The sequence below is a fragment of the Sinohyriopsis cumingii genome, chromosome 18 (genome assembly GCF_028554795.1).
Source record: "Sinohyriopsis cumingii isolate HCF-2022 chromosome 18, ASM2855479v2, whole genome shotgun sequence".
Classification (NCBI taxonomy): Eukaryota; Metazoa; Mollusca; class Bivalvia; order Unionida; family Unionidae; genus Sinohyriopsis; species Sinohyriopsis cumingii.
Genome location: NC_142978.1, coordinates 75129015 through 75154946, shown reverse-complemented (window position 1 = coordinate 75154946; position 25932 = coordinate 75129015). Strand labels below are relative to the sequence as shown.

General features: G+C 35.6%; 1 protein-coding gene across 1 annotated transcript in view; it reads right to left on the bottom strand.

The window, feature by feature from the left end:
* Positions 1-1368: 1368 nt before the first annotated feature.
* The window catches only part of LOC149776998 (carbonic anhydrase-like), a 62628-nt gene continuing 38064 nt past the window's right edge, over positions 1369-25932 (bottom strand). The window contains exons 5-8 of the mRNA XM_089941753.1: positions 25426-25518; positions 22377-22443; positions 18875-19038; positions 1369-4644 (exon numbers count right to left, since the gene is read on the bottom strand). Of these exons, the coding sequence (XP_089797879.1) occupies positions 4465-4644; positions 18875-19038; positions 22377-22443; positions 25426-25518 (504 nt within the window). The 3' untranslated portion in view covers positions 1369-4464. The remainder of the gene's footprint in view (positions 4645-18874; positions 19039-22376; positions 22444-25425; positions 25519-25932) is intronic.

Here is a 25932-nt window from a genome sequence, read left to right as displayed (position 1 = left end):
TATTTTCAAAGCGTTAGTTTTGTTTTCTCTGACATTATTTTAAATATTTTCAAAGCATTAGCTCTGTGCTTTCTCTACCTTTCAAATAGTTTTTAAAACATTTTTCCATATCTACAGTTATGACGTTCAGTGAATTGGGGCCTAAGATTGGAAAGGGTGGTGTATTTCACTGAGTGCTAAAATTTGGCTTTACATATATGGTGACTTTAAGATGTAAAAAGGCCAAACTTGACGCACGAGGTTTCGATGTCTTACATGAAGTGGAAACCAACATCAGTACTACGAGTGAAAGTTAAACACCATCACATTTGCCTCTGGACTCCAGTCCAAGATCGAAGGTTGCGTTTTCCTAGGTCAGCTGCTAAAACGTTTGCCCACTAGCATGGATCCTCGTGTCAGAAGAGACAATTTTGAAAGAGTGGTATAAAACCTCGAGTAACGAGTATTTACCCTCCATCGACTTCTCTAAAGACGGAACGCATAGAATACAGAGACTGTCTGTTCATCTACTTGCTTGACAGGTATTTTAGAGCAAAAAGTCAAGTGAGAACTCCTGACTTATCATTATCTATGAAAATATGAATACCTGAGAGCATCGTTACCTTCTGAATCATTGTTAAAGTGTATTTTCTTGTACTCCAATGGTGTGTGTTTAAGGTGAACTTCTAATTCAGCTCCTAAAGACGTTCTGACCTTTATTATCGATACGGACGAGTCATCACCAGGATCCCATTGGGCGGTCGTTTATTTTGATTCCTATGGATTGCATCCTCTTTAGGACCATATCGTCGACATTATAGGAAGATATGTTGCATCTACTATATTCTATAAAGTGAGATGACAATGATTAAATTCAATCGCGTGTGGACAATGACATGTATTTACTTCATCAACGCAATCTTGCATTTCCCTTAAAATATTGCCTAACTTGATTTCAACGTGATTTCTCTAGAAACGATGGCATCTATGATTTTTTAGCACTAAAACTTGGCACAGCAAAATGATTTTGTATTATATAATAGGAAGTATTGTCTCACTGCTCAACGTTATCACTCTTGTAAGCAGGTTTCATGTTTAATATTCAGTAACTGTAAATGACATGGGTTTTATTGACGTTTCAGTTAGAGAGCATTATTAAAACAAAATATTAATTTTGGAAACAAAACAGTGTTATTCACATCTTTGCCAGCGACATTATTTGTATGTGATCCATAGGTAAGGTTTGGCTGAAATGACGCATTGTCTATGACTCAGCATATTGCTTCGGAAGTCTTTGTGTGCATGTGTGATGAGGTGGAATATAACATTGCATACAAATATTTTCGAGATATTTAACAATAGAAACATTAAAGAAAAATGGTAATGGTCTCCATATCAGGGATAACATTTATTATTTCCAATAGCCCAATAAAAAAGTTGCTGATAACTTCAGAATTAACAAAAATAAATGGCTGAGAGTACAATAAACAACAAGGTATCAGACTATTAGTACACAATATACAAAGCAAGCATGGTAAAATAAGAAATTACATGTGCATACAGAGGCAGGTCAGTGCAACTCAAATAACCAGATTAATTCACAAAATATATATGTAGATAGAAAGAGATATAATTATTTATTAAAGTAATAATATGAAATATAAAATCTTTAATCTACAGTCATGTTTAAGCAATGATCATTCAAAATATTGTAAATATATATGGGTATAGGACCTGACTGATGTGCCAAAAGTTATATAAACATAGATAGTAAAATAATTCAGAGTCCAACTATTCTTGGCTTACATAAGTTCTAAAAATTTAAGACATGTTTGCTCTTTTCCTCAAACATTTCCCAATATATCTGATTCTTAGATCTTTCTACAATAAACATTCAAGTACAAGATGGCTTTCATCTTGAAGAAAGTTACAAAAGGAACAGAATTTATCATGGCTTGATTTATACGGTCTCACCCATCTCCCCGCTTGAAGTTTGAGTCAGCGAGAGGATGCTCTAAATTTAGCATTTACATCTGCATATTTACTAAGTAAAGTTTTATTCCGAAGTATGCAATATTTACATAAATTCATCTGTCACTAACGTTTGTAAGATGATCCATCCAATTTTGGATAAATTTGTTCCACAGCCTTAACTTAAAAATGTATTTAAAAAAACGGTCTTTAACTGTTATAGACCCTTTCATTAACCCAAAACTCATACAATCCTGGTCTTGACAGTGAATTTTTCACTTAATATGCACAATTTACTTTATTAGGCGGAACTTTTAAATCATTCAACATCGTTTGGTATATACTGTTAAGTGGTAGAAATCTCTCCTGAGTTAATCAAACAAGGCGTGAGCGAGGCTTGAAGTCCATTGCTTTCTCCTATTTCCAAGGACCTCAAGACAACAGTCGTTGTCAATTGTAAGGTTCTTATGACCGTTAATACTGCAAACAATTTGTAACTAACGACATAATGGCCAGACAACACGAGACTAATTTCACATTTGCATGATTTTCTAGTTTCACATTTGTATGATTCATAAAACAGTAAGCCCTTCCAAACCGAATATTAGTACTTATCCCGATAATTCCCTATGTTTAGAAATTAAGAAGTGCACAATTTACGGAGATGTAAATGCAAACAGCACATCCCCTGGGTTTATTAGAGTTTGGTCTACGTTTAGCAATTTTGACGAATGTATTTTGGACAAAATCGAAAGATTCGATTGCTTGAAAGAAAAAAATTCGGTTGAGATTTCTGAACTTATTCAGAATAGTTAATTTCTGGATTATATCTTTCTAAACACCGAAAAGATTAATAAATCAAGACAAAACACTTGTTGAACACCTAATTCTTATCAGTTCCAGGATATACAAAAAGTGTTGTCAGTATACAGAGCGGATAAGGCAGTATAAACGCAAACTGAAATGAGCATCCCTCATCTATTCAGTATGAAAGCTACTTTCAACATCGCCCAATGCTCATTATGTACACTATATTAATCTTACTCACTCAGATGCTCAGTTCGAATCGAATACTAGATGAGTGTAACTGGCTCAGATTCTCAGTACGAATCAAATACTACAAGAACCTTACGAATCGAATAATACCTGAATCTTACTCACTCAGATGCTTAGTATGCAGCTACTTTAATTTAACCCATACACCCCAGATGACCAAGATCATGGCTACTTGAATTTAACACATACACCCCAGATGACCAGTATCATGGCTACTTGAGCTTAATATCCCTGAAAATGATTTGAATTTAACATCGCTTAGATGCTCAGTATGAATATTTATGACCAAAATCCTTCGTTCTGTGTAGGCCAGATGTACTTCGTTTTAAGAAATTGCTATAACTGATTGCCGGTGTGAATGATTAAACTGAGAAGGATACAATTTTATATTTATTCCTATCATGTCCATTCTTCTTAACCTGCTGGAACGAGAGTTAAACGTGTTCTTTTACAATCAGAGTCACAAATATATTTTAAAACTGATGAAATAATCTGTAAACATTGCAAATAACTATGTCACCTGTCTGTGTTATTATAATATGATTGCGTCATGCATGACCTGTTCGCAGTAAATCGCCGTATTACGAAATTTCTGTCTGAACATGGTGGCTTCTTATGTACCCATCTTTCTCTGTTGAACTGACGATAAAACGCGATATCCCATGGCATAGTGAGTGCGGATATCTCTGAAACAAGTATACACAAGCTCCATTCATATTCATTTGATAATAGCGCATTGGAAGTTCTTATAGGAACCGACAGTGTTTTCCAGTGTTCAGCACAAATGCTGAATGATTAAAGCGAATAAAGAAATACAAGCCAGTGAGGTTAATTTTATCATAGTGGTCATTATTTTCGTGGTCATGGACTTTCTTACTGTTACAAATTTCACATATTTCTAATCTTATTTGTAATTCGACAATAGTATATCCATGACGTGACGCGATGTCAGATAAAGAAACATATCCAACAAGCTTTGCTCGATATTAGGGTTCATCTTATTTATTTTACCATAATTTCTTACTCCATTAACACTTTCCTAAGATCATACTCACAAGTGCACACATTCATCTAAAAAAACGTGCCGTCTTTGAAAGACGATTTTTTAAGTAACCATAACTCTCTCGTGACTGGTGTTGAAATTTTGGGTAAAAGGCGTGCATTTCCAAACATTAAAAGAAGGGGATTAAAACAAACAATGTAATTGATTTCATTGAAAATATCACAATGGAGTATTTTAATAATTCTACTCGTGTTTTAGGTGATGAATTTGAAAGATATGCAGCTTCCGTTTGCTTCATTTAGAAAACAATCATTGTGGTAAACAGACACTGCCAGCTACGATAGTCAACATAAATATTGGCAGAATTTGAATAATTATCGATCTAAAGTTGAGAAGTTTATATATATAGTGTATATCGGATGTTACTCATCTGCTGTAAAATACGTTATAGGTTTCTAGTCAGAATCAAACATATTCTCATCTTCATCCAGTACATCGAGTGAAAACTGGAAATTTTTGAGAACCCGTCTATCGTTGAGTGGTTGGACTGGTCTATAGTTGTCGCTCATGTACTCCTCGTAGATCCAAGGTAGTGATGGCTTCTCGATGGAGTAAAGACTCCGGAAATACTGGAGCTGCAAAAACAATAAAGAAAGGAATTTAAACCCAAACCTTTATATATATTTAAATGCAAATATAGGGAAGACAGTATGCCTTTTCATATAGGTAGCACTAAATAGTACTGGGTAAGGCCAAAGTGCCTGCATGCACTATGTTGGATTACAATCAACCCATCCAAATACACTCCTGTTCTTCCATCAACATGCATATATTTCTATACTAGTCAGAGAATGAAGAAACATAGGGATGGGTGAGAGGTCATGTCGTCATCAGACTGAATATCGATCACAATCATAAAGTAATGAGTAATGAAATTAATACATTCCGTCGTTAACTTTAATACTATGCTAGCATGTCATCGGCGCTGTCACCATGAAATAATCATTCCCAGGCGAACTAACGTTACCGAAACCTTCAAAAACAGATCCAAAAAGATGAAAACGTGATTAAAAAAGTATACACAAGACCAAAATATACGTTGGAGGATGGCTCTCGGTGTCATCGTGGCTAATGAGAGCTTCTGCCATCATCTGATTTATATCCAGTTTGGGATGTTATCAATAAGCTTACCATCACGGTAAACAAATATGTATGTAAAGAGTCCAACAAAATACTTCCAAACATTTGACCCATTTACTTCATTTTCTTATGATGACTTGGTAAGGTCACTTCATTTAATGTCTTGATTGTAATTTAATCTTAGTAAAAATCTTGGCAAAAGAGTTGCAACTTGTGTTTTTGAGGGTGAAAAATGCCCATGCTCAATGGAAAACTTCTGTCAAATCTTCAGTTTAGGAGGTGTCTAGTGTTTCAGTGTTGTCAAGCTCTTCTGTTTCGGTGGTAAGTAAATCTTACACGTAATACGCAATCCCACAATGCCTAAATGGAAGGAATCGATTTTGAAAAACACAGTAACATATAGTTTGGGAGCAGTGGATGTATGGTGGTAGAGATCGCAACCTAATTGCTTTGGGTTAGGCATGGTTATTTCGTGACACCGATATAACTCGTTCAATGTGGGTCATAAAGGTCGATCGAAATTACTTAACAGGGTAATCTGTGTACTGCACGTTGTACTCCTTTATGGCGACAATTTATTCTCAACAAATATGTCCATCTCTATTATAATCATCAAATGTGAAAAAATCTCGTTTCCTTCTTTTTTGGGGTGTGGGTGGGTGGGTTAAAATGTTATTCGCAAGGAGATTATTTCTCTCTCTGTAAGAATAGTAAGCTTTTGACGTGTTTCTATAAACAGAGTACGCCAAGTCACGTGAAAATATTTGGGACACTTAATTTTGCTATATTTACTGACCTACTGAAATATAGATAAATAATCCTGAAAATAGTTTAGCAATCCTTTAGTTACGTAAGTAATGAAGGTCTTAAACATGCATTGGTTTATGTTCTATGCACGGTGCAAAAAATATATTTATTACATTTAAAAGAAGTTCAACATATCCTGTCTTCTTTGTTGTTATCATGTTCAAGGTCTATATTCGGGTGATTAAATTAATTAAATTAATGTAAGTTTGCCTTAAAAATGCTAGAATATTACTACTACTACTACCACTACTATTAATAATAATAATAATAATAATAATAATAAATTATAATAATAAAGTACGATAAAAGAGGATTTTGACTTTTATTACTTTTCTAAGTCAGAGCCTTTATCTCTCATGACTGTTGCCCATTTTAGCAAGCAAGCCACACACGTGTGACCAGTGGAAAATCAGCATTAATAATTCACGAAAATGAAGTGGCCTTAACAAGCAGCTATAGTCATGCAGTGACAAAGATCAAGTCAGTCATTGTCACTTCATTCTACTCACGTACTCTGTCGTAATCTATTTCCAATTGCCAGATTTGCAATCACCGAGTCAGAAAGTCGTAATCTATTTCCAATTGCCAGATTTGCAATGACCGAGTCAGAAAGTCGTAATCTATTTCCAATTGCCAGATTTGCAATCACCGAGTCAGAAAGTCGCTGTTGAGCGGCCTCACTAATAATTGTATGTATCGCAGCTGGCATTGTTTCTGTTGATGGTAGTGTAACCTCTTTCTATCGCAGCTGGCATTGTTTCTGTTGATGGTAGTGTAACCTCTTTGTATCGCAGCTGGCATTGTTTCTGTTGATGGTAGTGTAACCTCTTTTGATGGTGATCGAGTCACCAATCATTGTAGTCGATCTGGCAGCGACTGAGTCACTTGAAATCGCAGTTTTTGTCATCAGACTCACAGCAACGTTTTTGATACTATCAACGACTCGCACTGTCACGTGTCTGGTAGAGTGCGTGAAGGCAATCCAGCAAGCACCTTTGAACAATCTACAAACAACGTCAACAATCTACAAACAATGTCACCTAGCCCATTTCCATAATATGCCGCGTAAACGAGTTTTCTCGTGCTAAGAACACACTCGGGTCTCAAAGGTCCACGTAAGCCATTACATTAAATATGAGGTCGATCTCGAATGTACATTTGTATCCTTAATGGTTTATCTCGAAGATCTACGTCCTGCCCGTATTGATCCTCAAGGTAAAACGAATACGTGTCAACCAGTTATTATGCCATGGAAGCTAGAAAAGTAACGCTGGCGTAATTGATATCAAATCAGAAGGCTCGAAACTTGGCGAAACCCCAGACAGTATATAACCTTGAATAACTACGCCTGTAGTTTCAGACCTGAGTTCATTGAAGGTTTCTTAATTAAACTGATCTGCGTCGTTGAGGTAATTCTGATAATATCAGACCTGACATGATACCTAGTCCGTGAAGGTCCTGCACGCAAATATTGTTGATTTTCGGGAAAATATCTGAGCCAACCAAAAGCATTTCTCGATTACGACTGGTCAATGCGAACTAACTATTGCTGAGATTCAGTTATAATGACGAAGCTTGTGTGGGCTAATATTCACGTATATAAATTTCACAGTCTTTACCAGTCAACACCGAAATTCTTCATCGGACCTCATCATTGATTGAGGTAATATCGTACATGCCTGTAGGAAGTCCTACCATACCACAAGCTGATCCACGATCTGATGAAAACACAAACGTATTATTAGTGTCAAGACCAACAAACAGTTCTGCTTGGATATTAGGCCAACTGTAATAAACTCACGGCGATGCTCAAGTTTGCGTGATTCCCCACAGGTAAAAGGTGTATAAAAAAGTCCCAGTTTTCATTGATTAGATTGTGATCATCGCGTTTATGTTGTATTTATGTTGTATGTTTCATCGCAGCATATGTTTAGTGTAGAACACCAGGTCTCATTCGTTTCAGAACTCATCATCGGTTTGCGGTATACATCACTGACATCTTCAATTGTTAAAGCATCAACACACATAATGTTTTTCTGCTCATTATGATGTTGGTGATGAATCGTTGTCAAATCGATGTGGCCTCATTAATCACTTTTGGTGCGTTGTTGCCCGCACGAATTGATCCTACGAGTGTTTCTACTGGATCATTGATAGCATCACACAATTGATCAAAACCGCTTCCTTTCTTTCCCTCTTCCTGTGTGGGTGCCGCTGTACGTTTAGATTCTTGCTGGAACCACTTTTTATTTGTTCTTTCACCCATTTGGATTTTTCTTCTGGTGTACAAAATTCGGGTTTAGCAAACTTTTTAGCTGTTCGTGTTCTCTTTCATGTTGTTGTTCTTCTGGTGTTTTTGCAGGTCGAAGCACAACTAATTTTTGCTTTGGGGTGCACATGGGGGGGGGGGGGGTACAACTGCTGAGCGATTTTGATTATGTTGCTGTTGTTTCTCATATTCACGTTGTTCCTCATATACACGTTGAAGTTCTTTCTGTATAGCATATTCCAATTTAGGTCGTCGAAGTCTTAGCAATCCTTGTTGAGGTACGTGTAGGTCTATAAATTCTGCCTGTTGTGAAGTTTTACCTTTTTCAGTTCTTCCATTTATATTACCGCTAGCTTGTTTCTTTCCTTTAAATTAATTGAATACCATATCAGGCCATTCCTTATCTATTTGTTTATCATGTTTCTTGGGTGGTATTTTCATCATGTACTCTTTCCATTTGCTGGGTCTGCAAAGAGCAGCACGTATAGGACGTTCGAAAAATATTAAGCCAGTGTCTGCATCTCCGACTTGTACGCACGTGGCAAGTCTGGTATTTTCATAACTGCCTGTCTAACATCATCATGTACACGGGTGCCTTTTGAGAGCAAACCAAAGACTTCTCCATTTTCAACAATGTCTTCTTTGACTTCAGCATGGATGCTGGCAAGTGCTAATAGGTTCTGCAGTTGGTCTTTTTGCCTTCTTGACATTCTTGGTGCGTATAGCTATTTTTACGAATTAGACCAGGTTCTTCGTTTGTTTCTGTAAACTCTCCACCTGTTCCACAGTTGCACTTGATGCCGTTTTTTACATATGCAACACGTTTGACAATTTTTTGGGGGTGGTTTAATCAGTGGTACAAATGTTTGTTTGAGGTCGTCTCGCACAGTTTGTCGCTACTGTCACAAATCTTTGACACTATTTCGATCTGCAATATCATTGCGAATTAATTTCTGTGCTCATTACCAGCTTTACGGCGTCGTTTTTCATACTTTCATATAATATCACTGGAAGACATTGTATATAATTGCTAGGGATTTTAAATTTCGTGCACGACACGTGCGTGTCCATACCCACGTGATATTTTACCACGCGACTTGTCAATGGTGAGAAAACTAAACGGGTCATTTGTGATTCACGCAAACATTTCACAAACATCATCCAACAAATGATAAATGTGCGTATCGATGAGTCAAATTAATCAAGTCGATATCATTGTGCCGACATCGTGACAATATTTTCTCGGGATTGATTTTGGTACTCAAGCATCACATAGTCGTATGCTAAAAGATTGTTTTCGTTTGGCATCCAAATCTGCAATGGTAGGTGCTTCATCGATGTTGAAAAATAAATCGGTGAATTGTGGTTTTGGCGCTTATCGCTTTTTGAAACAAATATAAACACATCACAATTGATCAACAGTTGACAGCGCAATCACGCACAACCGATCGCACTTCAACCACTGTTAAATCATATTCAACAAAAATTGAGTTTTTCCTGATCCCACAGGAGCACTGATCAGTGCACGAACTGAATTTGGAAATATATCGCCGTACTTGGATGGTTTAGAAGTTGCCTGCGCAGGGAAGGTAATGACAGAAAAATAAAAAGGTTTTTCTCAAAGCAGAGCTCTTCATATCTTTAACATCTTCAAATCGTTTCATATATCGTGATGACATTGAATAATACAGTATATTATTACAAGTATATCTTCATATTGTAGTGCTGAAACATGTCATGCAATTCCAACTCCAGTTCAAACACGAAATGATATCGCTGCATTGATGAACATGGGCAACATGGAGTAAACACCCTGATGAAAACACATCCCTGGTAACAATTACTATGGACATCGTACACGGTTTGAATATACGACTTTATTCTAACAGCCAACCAAAACGCCCGTAAATCTCTTTGATGGTGCATTTTTCCGACAAGACCTAGCTTTTTAAGCATCAGATTATATGCGTGTGAGTAAACGTGCCGTCGTGGATCTCATTCATGACGTAAATGTGACTAATCCTGCACTCGAAGAACGAAGATGGAAGTATGACGGCCAATATTATTTTGGATGGTTGACAAAGTCCACTCATTGTTACAAATAAATTATGCAATATAAACGTAGATGGACATTTACACAAAAAATCGGACATTATCAAAAATATACTACAATCCTTGCGAAGGTCACTCGTGGGGTTCCTCGAGGATGGCTAGCCAAACAAGCGTTGTGGCAAATGTACCTACCAGAACCAAGACAAATTTCAAGTGCGAGGTTTGATGTCCAAGCACCTAATGTGGTATATAAGGCTGATTTCTTATTTCTTCCAAGTGATGGTGTCAAGGGTCGCACTTACATGTACGCATTGATCATTGTGGATGTTTCCAGCAGACACAAAGAAGCGGAACCGTTGAGGTCAAAATATTCTGAAAGTGTCACGCTACAACGCATTGATGAACGCGGACCTCTAGCATGGCCGCGATTGTTACAAGTAAATCCAGGCAAAGAATATCTCGGATCTATTGCTGCCTAAACGTTTGTGGAGTTACAAAATGTAAATCAAGACCATGCCCAGGAGCGTAACAAAATGGTATTTGACCACTCACAAATCACTGAAATTTCTTTGAGGTTACACGGCCCCATGGAACCCTCTAAATTCAAACAGCATGTGCGTATCGCAATCTGATGTCGTATATGGATAGACATTACAACATTGACACTTGTTTGGAGATTTTCCATCATGACTTCATGACATTATAGCCAATTTATTACTATTCATTGGAACAGCCAGAGTTGTTCTAGCAATCCGTTGTTAATATATATTTTCATGCAGGGGTAGGTGCAGCTTTAGTTTGGTGGTTATTGTGTTATGCTGTATACTTTCTGATAAGACTCCGTTTGTTGGAGGGTGCTGGTGGTCGAATGAGGGTCTTTGATGCACCTGTAGTAAATTCATTATTAAACATGTGACATTTATAGATAATAATATCTTCTAAGTGATGGTTGGCCTTGGTGAAAATCAACTTGCGAGAATAAATAACGCAATAAAACCAAAAGTCAAAAGAAACTTTCGCCAACAAACTGATCTAGAAATGTGGATTTGACTGAGATTACTAGTCCTGTCATTCTTGACGCTGACCCAAGTGAACGTGGTATTCAATGTATTATTGTCAAATTGAAAGGAACTGTCGCAAAAGCCAGGCTGAAATCACTGATAAAGTGGGAATTAGAAACTCTGGTGTGTCGAATGCGTTGATCAAAGAGTATGTTGATGATGATAATGATACAACAAAACAATACGTAAATCAATAATCGTTAACGTGCCCCACCACAACATGTTTAAAGTTTTCATTTACAGCATACACAAAAGTACTGATCAACAAAAAGGAAACAACTGAATTTAAGATAAGAAATAGTCGAATTATTTTTTAAGACGTAAATAGTTCTGATAAACTTAAATTTCACACGTCAATAGTTGTTGTTGTTGTGGGATGTAACGCCATTTTTCAGCACACGATAGACTATACATGGCGGCCAGTATTAATGGTGGAGGAAGAACCCAGGAAAATCCCTGAAAGAACCACCGACCCACGAGAAGTTACTGGCAAGCTTTCTCACATACCCACATTGGCTGAATCCGAGACTCGAACCGGCGCAGACAGCGGTGAGACGGCAGTGATCCGTAACGGAGAACGCTTTAGACCACTCGGCCACTCGGGGCCCCTCATGTATCGTATCTGGAGTATCGAGACTGGATCGTATTTATTTATTATATCTGGCTATTTATTGGATGTAATCAATTTACACCGTCGATAAATAATAAGCCTGGTACATATGTAGTAATATGCATTTAACCCGACACCAGTAATCCAAAACCTTTTGAGTATACAAAAAAAATATCATTGAGAGCTAAGGACGATTTATGTAACAGTATTTGGCATTTGTGTTTAAGATTAGATTATTATGTAAGTGATAGATTGTGGCCGTGTTGATGACGGTGCTGAAATTACCAGTAGTCAAGGATGCTAAGATTGATGGTGATTTTGTTCCACTTGTACACAAATACCGCAAATGCAAACGCCCAAAATTGACTGCACCACCAGATGTCAAAACGATGTAGATTTCACTGCTGGATTTACCCTGTGTACGCTCACCAAAGACTTTCTTTACACCAACACTGATTCAAGTGAATGAAAAATGATCTCGAATGTTATTCAGCATGGACGCACTTGTTCGTGTAACAGTTATTGGGCGATGACGATAACGATCGTTTAAAACACTAGACACATGTGCATTCAGTATGTTTTTAATGGAAAGAGAGCTATACAATAAGAACGTACAATTGTCGAAAATTTTAGTATTCTTCAGGCATAGATTATTATAATTGTAAGACTGTAGTGCCAGTAAAAAGGGGTAGTTAGTTAAAATACACCTGGACGTGATGAGAGCGGACTAGGTCTGCCTGTCGTGCAATTGTACAACGCAATTGTATTAATAATAGAAGAACTCTAATGAAACCACCGATGTGAAAAAGAATATAATCGGAACTAATGAAATCACCAAGAGAACCGCGATGATCGTGAAATATATTCGCGCTTACTTGATTTGAGGTGCTATTTGTGAGCTTGCGGTGGCAACAAAAGAAGGTCTTGGATTGACTGGAATCGCAACCACGAAAACCATCATACGGTCACCACTCATAATTATTGTTGGGGCCATATCGAATAAACCGGTGTCTCTGCTGGTGCTATCAAATTAATTTCGCTACGATTAAATTCCCGAATACGTGTCTATTCAAAACTGCTTTCAACGGCAGAAAGCAGTCTCAACACGATCACTAACTGCATTCAGTGGTTGTCGAAGATAAGATAATTAGCATGGTCGAACTAGAAACTTTGCTGGCGGAAATAGGAAATCACCGACAAGTCCGACCACAGAAGGAATGGCCTAAAGTATTGAGAGACAGTAAAAGTCGAGTGAAAAAGAAACTTCCATAGGCGGATTTGTTAGTCACTGCTATACATCACTGTATAACTTTGGATGCTTGCTTCAGCCACGTCAATATCGTGAATCATGGATGCTAATAGTCCACGGTTTTCACACGTATTGGCTGTTTACTATTGATAAAGAAATGGATCGATAGTCACTGATCCTTTCGTTGAATAGCAGTTTTTCTGATAATAACATGCTGGTCTTATTTCATTTAGGAAGCTCAGAGTAAATCCTCTACATATATACTTGGTCGAGATAATTCGTCTTGTCTAGTTCTCATCTAAAACTAGTTTTCACCCATTATCTAGCAGCGTTTTGGTTGATAATTATTTCACATCTCTCAGCCATTTTTGTTTTCAAAAATAATATATCAGAAATCGAGTGTCGTTTGGTGTTCAATTCAACCTCGAAAATTCGAAAATATGTTACATTAATAGCTGACAGTGACATTGTGCTGCCACTATGGAAATAACAAAGAAAACCTAGACATTTTCAAATTACAAATTCGTTGTTAAAACTGAATCTAATTTTCATCTAGAATACTTGATTACTGTATGCATTTCTTCCATTATTTGTTTAAACAAAGAATAGTAATAACAAATATGACAACTGGAACAACAATGGACTTTACCATTCAACAATATTGGAGCAGTCAGTTATTATAAACCTAATTTTTCGTCTTAAATTAGTTAAGTCTATCGAACTTGAGCCCTTCAAAATAATTCCAATGATTCTTGCATAGGTTCAAAACCTCAAACTGTAATAGTTTTCGAACTCTGCACGTATACCTAACGTTCTCGGGTATGGACTGAGGGTGAGTTACATATATGTGGAAACAAAATGTAGTTAAGTTGAATTAGAATTAAAGACTGTCTAATTTGTTGTTCAATGCATGTGCAGTTTCTTAATATAAGCAGAAAATGTTATCACATATCTCGCAATGCTGACGTGGTTTATGTTGATAATGGTTTTGATGATCTCGTCAGTCACTTAAGTATCTATCTTATCACAATTTATAAAACATATGTGCTAAAGTCTGATTATGCACCCTCATCTTATTTTGTAATGGGTCTGCACCTATTCGTTGTTTTCTTTACGGACAATCGTCAAAGTCGAATCGGTGATACGATTGATCCCTTTGTTAATGTTTATAGCGTGATAATTGAAAGCAACAAACTATATGATTACCCAAAAATGATCACAGATCCTGAATTTTTCTAAATTAAATAACCTTTATAAATAGTATCATAGACGGAGGATTAGCCAGCTGTGCACCATTGGGGTGGATATTCACTGCTGCATGTGAAATCTACATATGTTATTAGAGATGTTTCTTTTAAGACATTAGTAATACACGTTTAGCTCATTGGACCTTGGGCAGTGCAAGAGCATGTAGTTGTAGCAAATTAGTTACTTTGTGGTTACATGCATTTTAACGTATAGCTTCTCTCTAGTTTCGATAATGCGGTCCATGGAGGCAAATTATACTGAATTACTAGTTGGCTAATCCCATACGTATTATGCCTGTAGGAAATTTCTGTCAATAAATTTTAGCTATTACCATTGTGATCATTATATTACACTTGGCTTGTCAAGGTTTTGACATTTTACATTCAGCACCGTTTCTTGCACAAATTACATGCCTGTGTTACCTCATTTAGTACCAAATGTGTTTCGCCATAATGCGATTGCTTGATGTGAACATCACGACACGTGTATTAAACATTAAGTTTCAGGTTGTTTGTATTTCGCGGTAAACGAACTGTTCAACGTCAAGTTCTTATAGACGCCATATTTGTCCCTTTGCGACCCATGACCTTGATTGTTCGATATTACAGGTATCTGATTCACATTAATTTGCACTCAGATGAAGTCACGGTGAACTTATTGCCGAAAGTAATATCTTAAATATACTGACTTTATATAAAAACTGTTAGATTTACTGAGTAATGCAGTTTGTTTTGTGCATAGCTGTATCATAGACTAGGTAGAGGTCTACAGCAACCGCAGTTCTTTAAGAGAACCGTTGTTCTGCTACTGTAAACTATATAGACAAATTAGGATATAGAGTTTTTGGCTCAGAGTGCTGTACAGAGTAAGATATAAGTTGTGAGAACGCCCAACATACTGAGATATATTGAACCGTATTCATATGTGGTTGATATCGCAAAGTTTGCACTTAACTGAGGTTTGTCAATTTGCCACATCTGATTCGTTGACGGATAAGGTCTGCCTATTCTGATTGGTTCAGTACTGTCACGTGGTTAAAAACCGGAGGTTATATGGTTATATATTGGAGTGGAAGACAGTACTTGTCAGATAACTGCAGAGCAAGGTCAAATTCAAAACCAGAAGTAACACCTGTGAAGTCCAACACCCCTTTTAGGTAATGACATATATAAATTGCTAAATAATAATAATAATAATAATAATAATAATAATAATAATAATAATAATAACACTGGTCAACAGTGAAATCATTACTGACTTGAAAAGGCCCTAATCTGTAGTATTTTGGTGTGCCGAACACGAATATAACCGTGAAAAATTTGTATTGGCTCTCGTTTTGAAGATATTCATATACCTCATTTTCTATGTTTCACTGTGTAAATTTCTCCAGTAGGACTGCAGCAACATCCGGAATAATGATGTAACATTGCATAATACCATCATGCTCACATCATCCACAGTTGATTGCATCATTTTCTGATGCAATGCAATACTAATGCCATGCGGCTGCTGAAGTAAGTTGACGTCAGCAGTGTACTATACATGTGTAGGCCTATTATACTAATGCCAGGCGGCTGCTGAAGCTGACGTAAGCAGTGTACTATATAAAGCCCAATCAGATAGGTTCAGCATTTAAAATATTTTAGACGTTGTGCGAGACAGTTCAAGCTACTGTTACATAAAACTTATTATTTTATCCATTTACGTACAATAAAGAACAGTAATGCCTCGAAAGTGTGTTAATACCGCGGACAATTTTTGCTATATTTGTGGGGAAGTGACATTTGCCAACCAGAAGAAAAGTATCAATTCTCAAGTGAAGAAGGCATATCATCTTTACTTCGGATGCAAGGTTGGTGACCAAGACAAGCCTTGGGCTCCGCATATATGCTGTGCTACATGTACAACACAGCTTTCACAGTGGTTGAATTGCAAAAGGTCATCAATGCCGTTTGCAGTCCCAATGGTGTGGAGAGAGCCAAGCAACCACCTAAATGACTGTTACTTCTGCTTGGTTCCTCCTCTTTCCGGCGGAATAACGAAGCGAAAGAAGTCGAGAATAGTCTACCCAAACATTCCGTCTGCATTGAGACCAGTTCCACATGGTGAGGGACTTCCTATTCCAGAACCTCCAGCAGAATATTCTCTTGATTCATCTGACGAAGACAAAGGTGAGTCGACCTGTTCTTCTCCTGGTCCATCAGCATGCAGTGATCCAGATTTTCACTGTGGTGCATCATCAACCCCACACAGAATAACACAGGAAGAACTAAATGACCTGATTCGTGATTTGGACTTATCAAAGAACAAGGCAGAATTGCTAGGATCAAGACTCCAACAATGGAATCTTCTAGAAGAAGATGTCACAATTACTGCATATCGAAAGCGCCACCAGCAATTGGAGCCTTTCTTCAGAAAGGAAAGTAATCTGATATTCTGTTCCGATATTGAGGGCCTCATGAATGCTTTAAAAATCACTCATGACCCACAAGAATGGAGACTATTTGTGGACTCTTCGAAACTGAGTCTCAAGGCTGTGCTTTTGCACAATGGAAACATTCTTCCATCTATTCCAGTAGCGTATGCTGTCCACATGAAAGAGACATACGATAACTTAAGGCAGCTACTGAATTCCATTGAGTATAACAAGTACAGCTGGCACCTCTGTGGTGATTTGAAGGTAGTTGCCCTTTTAATGGGACTGCAGCAAGGATATACAAAATACATGTGTTTCTTATGCGAGTGGGATAGCCGAGCAAGGGAAATGCACTACATGAGGAAGGAATGGACTCACAGGCAGAATGTAGCCATTGGAGAGAAGAATATCCAACACCCAGCTCTGGTTGAGGCTCAGAAAATCTTGCTACCACCCCTTCACATCAAACTAGGTTTGATGAAGAACTTCGTGAAAGCCATTGACCGGACTTTGCCAGCATTCCGATACCTGCATGAAAAATTCCCTCGACTCAGCGAAGCAAAGATTAAAGAGGGAGTTTTTGTGGGTCCTCAGATTCGAGAGCTTTTCAAAGATGACCGGTTCAACAACTTGCTGGAAGGTGACGCGAAACAAGCATGGAATGCTTTTCGCCTAGTTTCTACAAACTTCCTCGGAAATGTTAGGGCAGAAAACTATAAGGAACTAGTAGAAGACATGTTGATGAAGTATAAGAAACTTGGCTGCAATATGTCTCTAAAGATTCACTTCCTTCATTCCCATTTGGATTTCTTTCCTAGCAACTGTGGTATTGTTAGTGATGAACACGGCGAACGTTTTCATCAAGATATCGCAACAATGGAACAAAGATACCAGGGAAAATGGTCCACTACAATGCTGGCTGACTACTGCTGGACACTCCTCAGAGATGCTCCCGAACAGCTGTACAAGAGACAGGCGAAGAAATCTAAGATGTAGTCAATGACTTGATTTTTTATAGGTAGGCTATTACAGTTGACCTTTTACTATTGGAATGCATTTCGTTATGTAAACATTAATTTCTTGCAGATTACAAAATAACTAGAGCCAATTTTGCAATTTGACTGTCATATTCGTGTTCAGCACATAAAAATTGATAAGAATTGACTAATTTTATTTCAGTAACATGACTTTTGTAAAAATTTGTTGTCCAGTGTAATAACATAGTATAGGACTGACAGAGTAATAATAAAACTCTGAATTATTTGGACATTATTTAGGTGAAAAGCTAGTAAAATAAGCAATACTTTAAACATTTAAACATCTGTGTTTTAGCAGTATGCAAAGGCAAGCATTTTTGGAAAATTACGTAGGAAATGTTGGAGTAAGTAAATTAATCTTCCAAATTGTCGTGCCGTTATCAGCCACCACATTGGTAACCTGGATTAAACGAATACAAAACAAATCTTCAACTCTCGTCTGTTGGGGTCACTTTGTGATATCCAATCATTATTTCATTTATTTAACATTGAAACAGACTATTATGTGCCGAGACATTTTATTGAAATGATCCAGGAACAAGACATCGAAAATTAATGTCAGTATCAAATTGTTACAATACAAAAGTGCAAGCAGCAAGTGTTTCCTTGCAGGAGTATATTTGTCTTATTTCAATGAATATTATGTAATGCTGACAGCTTTTCCAGTTTCATAGTTGTGTTATTCTCATTAAACATTTTCGTTGACTTTACTGTTGATTGGAACTTCTTCAATTAACCCTCCCCAGCAGACAGGAAGTAGAGGTCGCTTACAATATTTAAGAAAACTTTTCCAGTATATCATATACTTTAGTAAGCAAACTTACCTTCCTTACCAGACAACCTTTAAAAGGACACAGGCTGCGTTGTCACCTTCGTGTAACGATATATCACTTTCAAATACCTTGATACAAATACAAACGAAAACTAATGAAAACATATTGCTGTCTCTGGAAATTAGTATATATTTAGAAAGTACCTGTTGTTCAGAAATGTAGATAGGCTTCGTGAAGAGGGTCCAGATCACATTCTCGCTACAAGGGGGTGTAGTTAGGCTCCCCGTGTAGCGGAAATAATCCAGACTCTGCCAATAAATTGGTAACATTTCCGACAGTCGCATAAGGCTGGTATTTGTGCTCTCACCTGCATGTATACACAGAAATGATAATATTACTTCCTTTCTTTTTCTCTTTCATTTTAAATTTCTCACATTTTAGGGCTGAAAATTTCATCTGACATTTAATAAATGTAGTTAAAGCATCGATTATATAGTTTATCACTCTTCTATGTGAGATAATATTTATATGTACAAAACCTTGGAACGTTCGCAGAATAAATATAATTTACTCATGAAGAGTTTCACGTTTAATATACCAACTCGTTATTAACATTTATATTAATGCGAAAGTGATAGCTTAATATACTGCATTTTCAAGGGAATTATGAGAAGTTGCATATCGGGAATATAGATAAACAGTTTAAATCGGTTTTCAGTAAAAACGGATTAAACAGAGTCCATAATTTTCAGACAGAAAGGAATAGGTAAATGTCAGTTCTTTCGATAAAAACCGGAATTATCTATTTTAGTGTTAAATAAAAAAATACTAATCAAATATTGTGAGTTGTGTTCAAAATCAAATTTTTGGGCTTTTCTGGGCTACAACCCATTTTCGATGGGACTTGTCAAGAATCGATCTTTACCCGAAAGTCTGAGAAAAAATGTATCAACAAATCTACTGATTCATAACGGGCTTTTTAGACCAAAGAAATTACTTAAGGTAATTTTTAAGATGTACCATATAGAAATTTTCCCGGTCACTTCTTTTTTTTAAATGACAGGATGTTAGTTTGGGGAATTCCATCGGTATCTCTATTCAATTAATTATTTTAAAAGATAAAAGTCGAATAAAATACATCATGCATTTTGCTACTGATTTGATTGTAAATGAATTATTCTGAGAGTTTTACTTCACACAGCATACGAATTTTAATTGGATTTGTGTTGAAAATAATAAAATAATTTTTAAAAATTGTTTGGATCTTTGCCGAAATTTTATTTGACCCTAAGTACGCAAGTACTTTTCTCAACAATTTTATTTCTTTGGTACATTATATTTTCATTATTACCCGCTATAATCTGAACCTTAAGACCGGCCTTTCCAATCATTTTTGTTTAAATACTCAGTAAAAAAAAAGTTCACAATCGTTTTTTTATTTTGTAAAATACCAAACCAAATTAAACTATTTTGTTGCCTATCAGTCGCTACATATTTTACTATCAACGTAAAGCGAGTTGATTTCTCCATAACTCAGAATTACTGAAACTTCATTATGCTTACGGTTTCTCTTTATTATTTAGTCTTTATTACTATAACATTAAAATATATCTCTTCATAACTCTTTATAATTTCGCAAATATTGATTGAAAACATATTCGTCTTCTTTCTTTCTATTACACTCCAATGGGATAACTGTAGAAAACATATATGCATAAATAGGTAGAAAAAAAATGGCACTGTACGCAAATGACATGTTTTGTATCGGATATCTCGATATAAATTTTAGGCTTATTTGAACAGATGTTAAGATTATATGTGAATATAAACAACACTAAAGTGATACAGACGTGGTTATTGTTAAACACAGGTAGGACAAATTTATGGTTTTTTTTCTTCAGGTTTATATTCATTGGGAGTTGGGTTATTTATGAATGTAGAAGAGATTGTAGAAATTAACTTTGAAACAAAAAGCAAAATATTCAGAAACTTTACGGAGAACAGAATCAAATAAAATTCACAATATATGGGAAACTTAATCTTGTAATCAATAGTTCTAAATTTGTGCATTTTTATTCTTAATATTACCAAAGCAAATTCAACAATCATCGTCATAAAGAAACAAATAATATTTTTTAAATCTATGCGGAATTTCGTTCCTGATAAAATAAGTAAAAGAACAATTATGACTAGCGTAGAAAAGGTGTGGTTCCATATGAAAAATCACCTTTTGTACGATCATGTTCCGATAATGTGTCTACTGATAAACCGTTTTGAATGGCAGAATATGATTGATTCAATTCTCCTAAATTAACACTTATAATATCTGACATTTTTAGATAATGACTTGCAAAATTTGGAAATTATCCAAATATAGAATTATTCTTTAAGAAGGATTTATTTCTACCGCGAGCAGAATTTGTAACAATATACAAAAAGACATACTCCTTTGACATTTTGCAAGGAGGTATGTGGGTAAATAAAATATAGCTATTAATTACCCGTCAATTTTGTTTGAGTTATGATTGTCGAAATGTGGTGCCGTTTGAATATAATTTCAGCCCGTTTATATTTACGAAGAATAATACTGCAATTATGATGAAACGAATCCATCCTTTTCATCCGAAGTATATCGAAATTAGACTTAGGAAGCCACAAGGATTCAAAGATATATAGACATCTGTAAAGTCGTCTTTTATTTGTCCCAAGGCTTAAAACCCTTTGCGATTAAATTAAAAATACCAAAAGATCAAGTTTTATCGATACAATATATGCTTGACATTCCAAAAACGTAAATTCACATTTACTGTCTCCATCTTATTATGCGTGTTTCACAAAGCATGTTTCATTATGTCCTTTGTGTGTATTGATCGTTTCTTTCCTGTCTAAAATTTTTCTATGTTATTTTTTAAACATTCCCGTAAAAGAGTAGAAAAGGATTTTAAAACAAAAAGAGCTGGAACTAAATATTGCTGTCGAAGAAAACCTCGTTAAAGATGACAGAAAATTAAAACAGAGGAGGACTCCAAATAACCATCAAACTAATTAGCACTTCCAAGAAATAAAATAGTTTGTTTCAGAACTGCAGGGAATAGAAGAATGTTTTAACCTATGAATTATAGTACAAGAGATTGAAGATGAAGAAAATGAAGAAGTAGAAAAAACCTTTAACAAACGATTAATACAGGAAAACATAGCAAACAGACGAACATAAAAAGGAAATGGTATTATTTGTGTAATCTGTTTAGTACAATCTGAAGACTCTGATATTTACGTACTAGAAACAATAGTTCAACCATTATTTTTCAACGTTTCTCCTTTTTGTCTTCGAAAGTGGTATGAACATCAAAATGCAAAGCCTTACGAAAGTGTTCAATCACAAAAATTGACATGTCACTACTTTTCTTGCACTTTGATTTAAAAAAATCATTTGTGGGTCAGTATGGTTTATTACTATATTCAGTATTTTAAAATTGAAACTATGGTCCAGAAACGTTCATTATACTGTTTGTAATACATTTTAATTCTCAACTTGAGGATGTTACAGAAGCAAAATAAATGTGGCAGTTAATAATGTTTAATGAAGACCCGTATATACAATATTTAATCTTCAAATATTTAAATCATTTGGAAACCATAATCTTTTTTGGTGTCTAATGATATATTATTTATGCCTTATGAAATATATTTAAAACTTAATATTACCAGAATATTTTACATCGGAAAGTTTTCCCAGGAACTTTGAGTAGTAGAAACTGTCAAAGGGGCTCACCTGAAATTGTGGAAATATATACATCCCGAAATATTTAAGATATGTTTGATTATTACAAATTAATAAAAAGTACATATGTATATAATAAATTTTGAGCACATCTATATAATGCAAAGAAACTATAAACTTCAAACATTATTTCATTGATGACAAATTGAAATATTTTAGAAACATTCCAAAGGCAGTTTCCGCCAACGCTTGCTTGGTACAGTCACGCTTCTATCTAGATGATAGATGAAGAAAGTCTCAATCACGATTCACATATTAGAAAATATTGAATATATGTGTAAGATACACGAAACTAACACTTGTTAATAAACATAAATATTTACACATTTCATTACATATTTTGCCATGCTATTGAAATGGACATAACCGTACTTAGTCGCCAATGTTGCGCCGGCCTTAAAGTCATTTAAGCTTGCATGCAATATTCTGTACCTATTTAAAATGTTAATATTACTCATTCGTCATGTATTTTGATTTTAATTACACAAACATGGCTATTTACTGCTAATGGAGGGAAAAATTCCAAAAATGTGCAAATAAATTCTACAAAGGTTTGGGAAGACAAACTCATAAAAAGAAAAAAGTGTAAACACTAAGTACAACGTGGCGTAATATGAAACGCTCAGACGTAAAAATTCTGTAAAAAGTATATAAAATAACAGGTAATGGTGATACGCGTAAAATCCTTAAACATGACTAAAATATTTTGATAACTCGCATTCTCTTAAGAAGTTCAATATTTTCTCGGGTAGTACGTTCTCCTCCTATTTCTTCAATTAGTTTACGTCAAAGTATTTTTGTCTCAAATAGTGGAAGTCGAGACACGCAACAAGAATGTGCTCAATCGTCTGTGGATATTAGCATGATATGCATTCCCGTCGAGGTTCACCCTTTACGAGTTATGCATGAGTCAGGTATGTGTGTCCGATACGCTAGAGGTACATTACCACTCCAACTCTCCAATGTGTTTTATACAAGGAATGCCTGTCTTCAAAAGTGAAATTGTTCTTAAGTTTGCTTGTCCAACTTTTATTCCACATGTATTGCCAAGTATAACGAATTTATACATTAGTTGAGGTCAATATATGGCAACTTCCTTTAAGAAACGGGTGACCACAGGGCAGCTTTGGTTGCATTTTCTCCCCTTTCTTTACCCTTTACATCAGGATGACTAGGTAGTCAGCATTAAAGAATACCTTTTACAAATTGTATGCGATCATCTTCTATCTGAAATATCAGATATATTAACGGGTTGTCAGATTTGAATACTGCATGGCTTTCAATGTGGAAAAGAAATCTGAAAATATGATGAATTTATTTTGCGGAGATATTAAAGGAATTGCAAACTTTTGAGCATGGGTGTAATTTCTGCAGTAAATATGGAGGCTTAATCCACTAAATAACTTAAGATGGTGTTACGGGTTGGCTGCAATGGCAGATCCAGGTTTGTCTCCATCTTTTGAACCATTGGTATACAGGGATGTGTTTTTACAATAAGAGAGTCTGATTTCACTGAAATTGTCCTGAAAAATAGAAAAGTATTGCTGATGAATTTTTGAATTCGCAATTGTCAGATCTTAAGAAATTCACTAAATATATTTACACTGACATTTTCTATTTCTAAATGGGGACCAATTTGTATCCCAAAAGGTGGAATGAAGTTTGGTTTCTGAGTGTACAAGGCATGGTATTTCTGGCCAAAAATTATATTGTATGCGTAGTTTGATGGAGTAGAAGATAGTGTTGTAGCATATTAAACAGTCAGTTTTGTTCGTCTGAGAAAAAGTGATGGTTCATTTGCCTCAAAATAGATGTGTTGAAAAGTAAAAGTTCTAAACTCACTCAGATTCGAAGTCTTTGACTCTGTATTGGATCAAGCATCTACGAGTGAGATTTACAAACTGACCCATAAATACAATTGACCCATAATCAAGTTTCGATCTATATCATCAGCTCCGTAATCTGTGTTATTCCACGAGTCGTTATTAAATCGGTTATGCCTATCTCCGACATATCTACTATGTGGAATAACTTACACTACAGCTGAAAATAATCCCTAAAATTTTGCTCTTGTCCACATCTGGAATAAGACAACCGTCAAGATAGAGTTCTGGGTCATAATGAATGTTATTTAATCGAAAGAAGTGTACAGTTTTTTTTATTATTTTGAAACGTGGAACCCGTTTTCTTCTGTCCATTAAAGTCTGTTTATGCTTATGTTTAGCTGACGTTCAATAGTTAGGAATGTGATGATTACTGGGATAACCGATAACCGCTAACGTTTCGATTATGAGCATTAACCGGCTACAAAACTTCACAATGGTTTAACTTCCTTACCCCACCCATACTTCACTCCGCCCTAGCTACACCCACTGTCGCTGTCTCCCACTACTAATTGGATTCAGTAGGCTAAACAAAGTTATATAAAAATTTAACAAACATGCAAGAAGACGGTGTAATATATTTATTATAGCATTTATATATATATATATATATATATATATATATATATATATATATATATATATATATATATATATATATATATATATATATATATATATATATATATATATATCTTGGCCCATTAACGCTTGATGCCCTGGCCATATCAGCACGATGGTTTATATTTGGTAGCCAACAAAAGTTAAAGTTATATAATTTATGCACGCACATGTTCTGTGTTACGACACAAGAACGTCTACGGCACGTAAAGTAATTCTGATATTAATTTGACTTGGAGGAATTGTATTATTTATAAAGAGAATGAACAAAACATAAAAACTTTTGAATCATGCAGATTTATTTTGCTTAAAACGTCCTTCTTGTTTTGTTTTCTTTGCTTGTTTGCGTGTGTGTTTGTTTTAAGATGGGTTGATTTTCAACACTTGCTTGTGTGTGTGTATGTGTGTGTGTGTGTGTGTAGGGTGTGGGTGAGGGGATCACATATTCGAGGTGCTTCTGCAATTTTACCTTGAACATGAAGCTCAGGACAGCAAGACCGTGGGAACTGCCAATAGCATCAATAATACTGCCATAGTCTACCTTATAGTGTACAATGTGCATCTGCAAAAATACACTGCCATCTTTATAATGGGAACAAGTATGGCAACGAAACCTAATGCGCCCATATCATGATAGCAATCATAAAAAGTAAATTTTATGGTTGCATTGTGCTATCTTTTCTTGGTTAAGTAGCTATGTTAAATTTTTGAACCATTGTATCGTGGAAGCAAGAGAATAAAAAAAAAATAACCTCTCTAATTAAATTCTAGAATCCCTGTTTTCCTCATCTGAAGTCATATGATCACAATGAATGGTTTAATGACCAACTGGACAATACAAATTAAAAGCTACTGCGTTGCACGATTCAGTCGATCACTCCTACGCAATTATTCATTTCACTGGAGGATAGGATCTTGGATTTTATTTCAAATCGGGAATTCTTTTAAAACCTGTAGATTGTTAATTTCTATGAAC